This window comes from Trypanosoma equiperdum (genome assembly GCF_001457755.1).
Source record: "Trypanosoma equiperdum strain OVI genome assembly, contig: ctg_167, whole genome shotgun sequence".
Classification (NCBI taxonomy): domain Eukaryota; phylum Euglenozoa; class Kinetoplastea; order Trypanosomatida; family Trypanosomatidae; genus Trypanosoma; species Trypanosoma equiperdum.
This window is the reverse complement of record NW_027123704.1, coordinates 55,863-64,799: the sequence shown is the minus strand read 5'-3', so window position 1 is coordinate 64,799 and position 8,937 is coordinate 55,863. Positions and strand designations below refer to the sequence as shown.

Sequence of the window (8,937 nt, the reverse complement as noted above, 5' to 3'; positions counted from 1 at the left end):
CCCAGGGACCGACAAATGAAAAACGGTGTCCCAGCAAGACGCTGCTGATCCCTGTGCTGTATGATGCCGTAGCCGGAGCACAGCAGTGTTCCCCATGAAAGGAACTCTGCTGACTCTTGGCTTCCCCCGATGAGGCGGGGTGCTGGACCCTGGCACTGCGCGAAGATGGCTTTGTGGTGTTTGAGCAATATTTGAGTCGGTTTTGTGATTTATTGGGAGTTGCAAGGTGGTGTCGATTTTTTTGTTTTGCAAAAGTGACTAGTAGGGAAGTTCACTGGGGAATGCTACGTGAACGCTTGCGTCAGCAGCAGAAAATGCTACATGAATGCGCTAGATTAACGTTGCGTCGCTGCTTTTCCCCCCGGTTTTATGCACACAAGGCGTTGTTGCTGTGATTGTGTGCCCGCTGCTTTAAGTTATCTTATATTTTCTGCACTGCAATAGCGAGTGTCTTTACGACGAACCGGCCCAGTGGAACCGTTGACGGTGTCTTGTGTATGATCGACCCTGGAGTTTTTTGTGGAGAAGCCGCTCTTCCTTCACCGTTATCAAGTATGGTTGCATTGGCGTAACATGCGCAGCTGCCTGTATAAAGTGCTATGTGACTAATGAATTTGTTGTGCTTACTTTCTGGTTTGTTTTGTAATGCATAATTCGATGAGACTTCCTTCGAGAAGCGCCGTAGATACTATAATGGAAAATATTCCTCTTCGATCTTGTCTAAGCTTTTCAAGGACCTTTCAGTTAGAGGAGGTAATAAAGGGGCTTCAGACATCATTTGTTACTGCGAAGGGATAAATCAATTTATACGATTACAAAAAAGAAAAAACTAGAAATACAATAGGACAAACACAAAATATTGGTTCCACTAGGAGTTAAAGGGGGAGGTAAGTCAGAATGCGCGTTACTTTGTGTCAGATGACTGTTGGTAAGTCCAAGGAAGCCAATATTCGCAAAGCTGTGGAAATGATTGCTGCTGCAGCGAAGCGCGGTACTGACTTTGTGGTGTTGCCCGAGTGCTTCAATTGCCCATATGGGACGAAGTACTTCGCGGAGTATTCGGAGGAGGTACAAGCGGGGTTTCCTACATTTGATGCTATGTCCAAAGTAGCAAGGGAGAACTCGGTTTGGGTTGTTGCAGGGAGCATACCGGAAAGGTTGGAAGGGAAGCTGTTTAACTCGGCGATGGTATTCGACCCTAGAGGAGACTTAAAGCATATCCACCGCAAGGTCCACCTCTTTCGAATCAATACCGATACACTCAAAATGGATGAGGGAGAAGTCCTCTCTGCGGGATCGGACGCCACACCCGTCACTATCGAGGGCGACGTAAAGTTCGGACTTGGTATATGTTTTGATGTGCGGTTTCCGTTTTTGGCGTGGAAGTACGCAGCGGAGGGAACCTCTTTCCTGGTTTACCCCGCTGCGTTTAACATGGTAACTGGGCCAGCGCACTGGGAAATCGCTGCCAAGTCTCGTGCTGTGGACAACCAACAGTTTGTTATCATGTGTTCCCCTGCTCGTGATGCAGGGGGAGAGTACGTGGCATGGGGTCATTCGATAATTGTGGACCCAATGGGGAGGGTAATTGCCATGGCTGATGAGGGAGAAACTTATGTTGATGCGGATTTGGACATAAACATGGTCAAAACAACAAGAAACATGATTCCAATACTGAGTGGAGTCCGTCATGATCTTTATTCTTTAACTTGGAAGTAGCGAAGCCGGGAAAAAACGAAACTATGTTCCTTGACCTGATGGTGTAGCTGGTATGTGTGTAACTACATTCAGAATGTTTTTAAATTCCATTATTGCCTCAGCGCCCTTGTCGGTTAGGTAACCCTTATTTGTTTATGCTATGTTTTTGAACCACTTGTGCCGGAGCATCCCGGGTTTCTCCTTTGTGCCACTTTATTTTATATTAGCGTAGTGTACGAGCTAAAACTGTTATCTAGTGTACTTCTTGGTATTCGTAAATTCTGAAAGAGGTCTCGTACACGAGAAAGTTGTTACGTGCTCTCTATTTTTTCATTCGTTTTACTGCACACGAAAATTTGAAGCCACTTTTGCCCGTAGTTTTTTCCACTGTGCTAGGAGGTGTGCAACATTGTTTTCGTTTCCATTGTTGAGAGTGCTGTATAGTTACTGACACCACCTGCCGGACATGAGGACAGGGGGTAGTAAACTACGGCTTTGTAATTAGTGATTTATTTCAAACGGTGATATGCTTCAATTTTATGGTAGCTTAGTTTTATAACGCATTTGAAATTAATATCGTTTGGTGACTTCAAGCACTTTGCTATTTGTTTTCAATTGTTGTCTCACCCTCCAGTTGTCCTGATAGAAAGTCCGTGATATTACCTTCTTTGTTTGCTTTTAAACACACATACACACACGCACATACGCCCTTGAAGATGTATCGTAGGCTATGTGCGAGAAGCTGTATTAGGCAAAGTTTGCTCATGCACGTGCGCCTGTTGCGGACAAGTTGCGTAGAAAATGTAGATCCTGTTGGCGAGGATTCTCTGAAAGACTCATCTGTCCGTGAGGCTGTCGTTATCAGCGAGGTTAACATTCCTAATCAAATATATGAGGACAAACATGGGGGAATTAAATTAGGCGATGTCCACCCCGTATCAGAGAAGGAAAATGTTTTTGTTGAGATGAACCAACTGAAGTACCTTTTCTCCCAGGAGGGACCATACATCGGTTCTAAGAGAAAAGATGCAACCTCTGATTCCGTTAGCGACCGTGGTCGGCGTAAGGTTGTTCGGGTTCCTCAGCCGGAGGTGAGCTATGTCCCGAACGAGACATCTTTCCGCAGACTTCCAAAAAATACGCGAATTCCTAATGAGTACGAGTTGCGTGCCTTATATCCGATGAGCACCGGTTTAGCCCTCGTTGAAGGACAGGCTGATTGTGTTGATCACAGTGCCTTCAGTCCAGACGAAGACCCCTCTCCGATGGTTTTTAGCATGATTGTTCCCTCTGGTTGGTCAAAAACGGACCAGTGCCCATACATGGTTGTCCTCCCAGACCACCGAGGTGTTGCAAGAGATTTTGAGGATGTGTGTGCCAATTTCTTTGAAAGGCCGGTGCATCGACAGTTAATGACGGAGCAAAAGTGGGTTGTCGTTGCCCCAGTGATCAATATTAAGCACAATTTTCAAATTCCAGTGGAGGCTATAGTCGCTCGATTCTGTGATTGGATTGTGGAAAATTTCAATGTTGAGCACGGAAGAGTTCATTTATTTGGGAAGGGGAATGGAGCATATGTTGCTCTACGTACTGTTATGGAGCATAAAGATGTGGCAATCAGTGTCACTGCGATCCTGGGACGGTCTGGCACACCCTTCAGGCCATTGGATCGTCCGCAGGACAAGATACGGAATCTTAATGGAGTGCACAGCTTAGTATTTGTTCCTGGGTTGCTACGGAAACAAGACTGGTACTACAAATTCAAATTCATGATGGATATGGGTCGTGTAAGACCCGCCTTAAGGAATGTCCATTTTGCTGACGTCAGAGATCACCAGGTTTATTATGCCATAAACCCATACGAGTTCTGGAATTACATGAATTTTTTCCGCCAGCACAACATTAAAATGGTAACTGAGAGTGGGTACGGTCTACACTAGACCCAATTCTTGATATTGTTTCCTGGGTACTTCTCCCATTTTGGCGAAGTATGCGAAAAAAAGAAAACTGAGTGTGATTGAGTCTTGTTGCTGAGGAAACTGGTAAAATTTACCGCCCACTTGTCTATTAGTTACTCTTCTAAACTTTGTTCGATGACGTTTAGCGCAAGGGAGGCAACACTAAATAATGATGAGGAGTGGTTGAACATTCCAGCCGTTTTACGAATATTTTTACGCCAGTTAAACAACGACATAAGCAACACTCATTCGTTATGCGAAGGTTTCCTGAAATACCAGCGGGATAATGACAAAATTCTTAAGGACATTATTTGCAAACAAAGGGAGAATACCGATGAAATGTCTAAAATAGTGCTTTTGACGCAACATCGTCGGCAAGAATCTACATCGTCTGTCTGTAACACCGTGAATGGAATTATGTGTGAAGTACGTGATCTGAGGGAGGAGAGCAGAAGGTTGCGCGATCGCGTCCACAAACTCGAGAAACAGAAACCGAGCGCGTCTACAGGACAAGAATGCTCAAATACAGAGGCGGAAGCTCTCTCCAAAATGATGAGCCGTGGTTTCGCCGAACTGAGAGGGCAAATCAGCAATGATAGTTCTAGTGTAAGTAGAGATATCAACCAACTAAGGGAAGAAATTGCCCTTGTATCCAGAAAACAACTTGACCTATCATCAAAATACAGAGAAGATATACAATGTGTAAACGCCGCGTTGCGCCAGCTTGAGAATTCGGTATTTGGGGAAATCAACGCCATCAAGGCTCAGTTACAGGACCACAGGAAACTGTTGGATGCAGTTAATGAAGATAATACCAAAGTTAGTGCAGTGGTTTCCATGCACGACAAAAACGTCTCGGCGCTTAACGACAGACTCGATACCATGGTTTCCCTGGTTAGGGACAGCGGGATATCTACTGATGATCGTTTTGAAACTATATTCACCGCCCTAAGAAGGCTCCAAGCTTTAACTGGAAAGCTTTCTACACCGCCCAGTCAAAGCACACTGGCGCAGCGCTCCCTAGCGAGCATTATTCAAGAAATAAGAGGTGCGCATGATGTGATGGCTGTGGAACTAAGAGATGCAATCAACCAAAAGTTCGATGAAGTCACAAAGGAAACTGATCAACTAAATATAAAAGTGGATGAAATGCGTCGCGCAACTGGTGAGGTGACTAGGCAATTAAATCACTTTGGCGCGCCCAGTGGGGCCAAGGCGAAGATTGAAGATGCCTTCCGAAGGCTTGATGCACTGGAGCTCGTAATTTCGAAGGGGTACATTCGAGGAGAGGTTGAGAATCTACTAGAGGAATCGATGAGGCACGAACGAGCCGCGCTCGAAAGAAAATATCAAGATTTGTGTAGTTTGATATCAGAACAACAGATGAAAGCGAGGGATGATGTCGGTGACGTGAGACATGAACTCGAGAACCTGAACAATAAATTCGGTAGCGTCTTGAGTGATGTTAACCGTAATAGGTACATGGATGAAAGGTTACGTTCCGTAATAGAGAAAGTCGGTAGTCATGACAGCAGTATTACGAACCTCCGCGACGAAGTAAATGCCTTCAAAAATATCGTAGGTGTTTACGGCAGTCTGGCAGCTATGCCTTCAATGGATGATTCAGTGCATGTCGGCTCCGCCACTGGTAAGGCGAACTGCAGTGCGGTTCAACATCTCAGGGAGATGGTTATGGCCCTAACCGAAAACCAGATTTGTGAGTTAAAATTGCTAGTTCATGGGAATCAGACCAAATTGGTTCAGCACGAGGCACAGTTAAAAGAGATGTTTCGGTTACTTGTCAGTTGTGAAAATGTTGTGGAGGAGCACACTAATTCATATTATCGCTTTGTTACTTCCATGGACAAAAAGCTATCAGCGGCCTTGTCCAACTCCGCTTTTCTGCGTGAGCAAACAGTGACACTGGGAGCGCAAAGTACATCTGCATACCCCTTCAAGGAACCGAGCAGTCCGTATGGGTGTGTCGATGAGGGAAAAGGCGCTGATGCACGTCCTTATAATGCGCAACCACCCCACACCCTTTTGTGTGTTCAGGAGCAGGCTTGGGCTACCGATTCGAGGTTCGGATCTATTCAAACCGTTTTAAACGGATTCGAAAGCAACATGAAGTTAATGTCGCAGAGTGTAGCGAGTGTGTTGGATAGAGTCTGTGCAAATGAGGAGAAGTTGCGCCGGGACTCTTCTGATCTTCGAGACGAACATGAGAAGCTTCGGTCCCGTTTCTGCATGTTAGAAGAAAAACTTAACACACTGGAAGGTATTACGTCACTAAACAAAAAGTCTAGTGATATGAACGCATCCGACATATTAAAATTGGGTGCGTCCGTTGAGACTTTGCATACTGAGACGAAGAAGCTTGAGAAGGCTTTTTTGGGTTGCATAAGGAAGGCATCTGAGGAGTGGAGTGACGTTTCGGCGAGCGTGGCTGCGTTCTCCACGTTCCTAGAGAAACATAAACATGAAAGGAATGCAGTACTTGATAAGTTTGCACCTATTGAAGGAAGGTTGGTTATTTGCGAGGAGGAATTGTCTCGGCTGCGCAGCAGCTGGCTGGGTTTAACAGCACAATTCGAAGAAACTCGGAGGTCAGTGGAGAACAGCACTCAGCTTGAACCGCGTCCCGAAGGAGATTGTTCTGTTCATCAGTCTTCACTTTTGTCACTGGAGCAGCGGATTGATTGTGCAGAGGAGAATCTAGGGGCAGTGCATACGCTTGTATCAGTGCATTTGAACGATGCGTTAGATTTTATGAGAAGTTGTCTAGGGATGTTAGCAACAGCTGTGGACGATATTGACACTAAGCTGTCGGCCCCCCCTTCTTTGCCAACGGCAGACGGTGTGTCAGATCAACTAGTTACGCTTGGGGGGCGCCTGCAGAGGGTAGAGAACGAGGTAACAGAGTTACGTGGTGGTGGAACAATCATTGCTTCTCAGCCAGTTGGTGATACAGTTTTGGACCGCATATTGTCATTAGAACGGGCTCTCACCGCTTGTTCGGACGGCTTTATGGAGACAAAAGTGAGTCTTTCTCTCTGCCACGAGCAGATAAAATATATAGAAAAACACTTAAAGACCGGTGCTGTCCACCACGCAGTGGAAGAGGAGACGACACCAGTAATAACCGACACTCCATTAGCGAAAGATGGCAATACCACCTTAGGCACCGTTGTGGAGCGCTTAGTGACTGCGGAGGCTGCCGTTTCCGAGGTTCAACAAGGGTTGCTAGCGCAGAGGAATGACCTTTGCGCTTTGTATACAAAGTCCCAGCTTGACAGCCGGTTCGAGAGCCTTTGGGCATCATTTGTTGCGCTACTCGCACGAAAGGAAGACCAAGAGGTAATCGATGAAAAGATGGTAGACTTGCAGCGTTCTATCCTTGAGGATGTCGACGTCCGCGTTGATACTCTCCGCCGTGAGTTGAACTGTGCCATTGGCGAGCGCGTGCGCATCACCGAAGTGCGTGAGTTGCTTCTTGGTTTGATGGGATGATGGCACTAGTGTAACGTGCCCGTCCTGCTTAACCACAAGGCGAATTCCCTTTATTTCTCTTTGTTGCTTGATTATTACTCCATGTTTGCGCCCTTGGTTGAAAGGGCTGGTGACTGTTTGTACTGGCGTGTTGGAAGAGTGCGTCCAAGGTTCTTCTTGACGCTTTTAAAGATCATTTCTGTAGCTATCAGGGCAGCTATCTGATGGGGTTCAACAACGAAAGTATATCCCCCACTACCGGCGGGAGTTAATTTTCCTCTATTGGGGGGGGGGTGGTTATTTCTTTTCTGTTAATTTAACATTTCCCCTATTAAACTTCTTTCGTGCCATCTTCTTTTACTGTTGTTGCTGAGGAAGGTGCCACCAACAGCAGTGCCCCTAGATTACAGAAGGCTCATCAGTCGCGGCAAGGACGCGCACGGACGGAGAAAGGAGTAAGAGGACCACGCGAAGGCGCGAAACAAAGCTGGGAGGGAAGTTGGATCTATCTCGTCGCTTTATCTCATCTTCCTCCTTTGGAGAAACTTTTGCATCCAGACGCAAAGCCGTATAGATTTACAGGGCCGTTTTCATTAAGACCAATATATATGCACAGTCGACGCATTTTTGGGAGCGCGGCTATTCCGTTAGCAATGTACACCAAACTTCGCATCTGTTCTCAAGCGCAGGCCCGGAGGAGGTTACCAAGCTTAGTGCCACTGCTACCCGCAATGGCAACGGCAACCCGGTCAGTGATACCGTTGGTGCAGTCCACGACACCAACGATGCCGATGCTTGAAACGGCCGAGTTCGATCCAGTGCTGCTATCGAATTATCTTGAGTGTATCGCGCCCATGAGGGTAGGATTTCTACGTTTGATGGAATTATGGGGCATCGGGCGCATGGTGATGTCTTGTTTTTTTCCGAAGATGCGGTAAATGTGGTGATTATTTTGGTGGTGGTCTGCTGGTACGCGGTGGGAATGGTGGGAACCGGCTGTGTCCGTCACCATCAACTTTCCCTTATTTTTTGTGTCGTCTCTTTTCTCATATTCTTTACTAGTTACTTGAGGCACAACATCTGAAAGGTGGGATGGAGCGGGACGCTACGTGAGAAAGTGAATGTGGAAGTGTGTCTCACCGTTTGCTGTGGAGAGGCTTTTTGTTTTGTTTTCGTAGGGTATTAGCGATTTGAATAATTTTTGTTATAATTAGTACGATGGTGACTGTGTAGCGGCGACGCTCTTTTTTTGTTTCCATCTTTTCGCAGGGGATATGTGTCAAAACGTTTTCTTTAATTTTTAGTAGCCACGTATCCGAGTGACTAGATGGACGCTTTGCATGTGGCCTACACTAGATTATGGAATGAAGGAGCTTGTAGGAACACCCTCACGGAGAAAGATATCGGATAAGCGTTCCTACACGACTGGGATTACATCGGCGTTTTTACTACTTTCCGCATAACTCTGTGCTTTATCCCTTTTGGGGGTTACTGACATATTGTTGTGCATCTGCATTATATCTCTTAATCTTTTGCCTCTCTGCTATCGGTTGGTTTATGTACTTAAAGACAACGTCTTGCGCCTTCGGACTGAAGCGTGTTATTGGTTGAAGCTAGGGGGTTAGATAGCTTAGGGAGGGCTGTGTAGGCACAAAAGATTGCGTCTGGCTGTGAGATAAGGCGTCGTTGCCTTTCCACGTATAGATATATTCCATACAGGTACTTGCGGGAGGGAAAGGTGTGAGGAAAGAAATTCTCATACGGCCAATACCGATAGAAATCATAAGTTTTA

The 8,937-nt window shown here is 46.1% G+C and overlaps 4 protein-coding genes across 4 annotated transcripts; all 4 read left to right on the top strand.

The window, feature by feature from the left end:
- Nucleotides 1-897: 897 nt before the first annotated feature.
- TEOVI_000046800 (nitrilase, putative) lies at nt 898-1,719 on the top strand (the record flags this gene model as incomplete). The annotated part of the gene is made up of 1 exon (XM_067222713.1): nt 898-1,719. The coding sequence occupies one exon, from the start codon at nt 898-900 to the stop codon at nt 1,717-1,719; it is 822 nt and encodes a 273-aa protein (XP_067078814.1).
- A 695-nt stretch (nt 1,720-2,414) lies between these two features.
- TEOVI_000046700 (uncharacterized protein) lies at nt 2,415-3,638 on the top strand (the record flags this gene model as incomplete). The annotated part of the gene is made up of 1 exon (XM_067222712.1): nt 2,415-3,638. The coding sequence occupies one exon, from the start codon at nt 2,415-2,417 to the stop codon at nt 3,636-3,638; it is 1,224 nt and encodes a 407-aa protein (XP_067078813.1).
- A 153-nt stretch (nt 3,639-3,791) lies between these two features.
- TEOVI_000046600 (uncharacterized protein) lies at nt 3,792-7,166 on the top strand (the record flags this gene model as incomplete). Its single annotated transcript, XM_067222711.1, has 1 exon — nt 3,792-7,166. One exon carries the CDS (start codon nt 3,792-3,794, stop codon nt 7,164-7,166), a length of 3,375 nt encoding a protein of 1,124 aa, XP_067078812.1.
- Nucleotides 7,167-7,753: 587 nt separating this feature from the next.
- On the top strand, nt 7,754-8,083 carry TEOVI_000046500 (uncharacterized protein; the record flags this gene model as incomplete). The annotated part of the gene is made up of 1 exon (XM_067222710.1): nt 7,754-8,083. The coding sequence occupies one exon, from the start codon at nt 7,754-7,756 to the stop codon at nt 8,081-8,083; it is 330 nt and encodes a 109-aa protein (XP_067078811.1).
- Between the last annotated feature and the right edge of the window lie 854 nt (nt 8,084-8,937).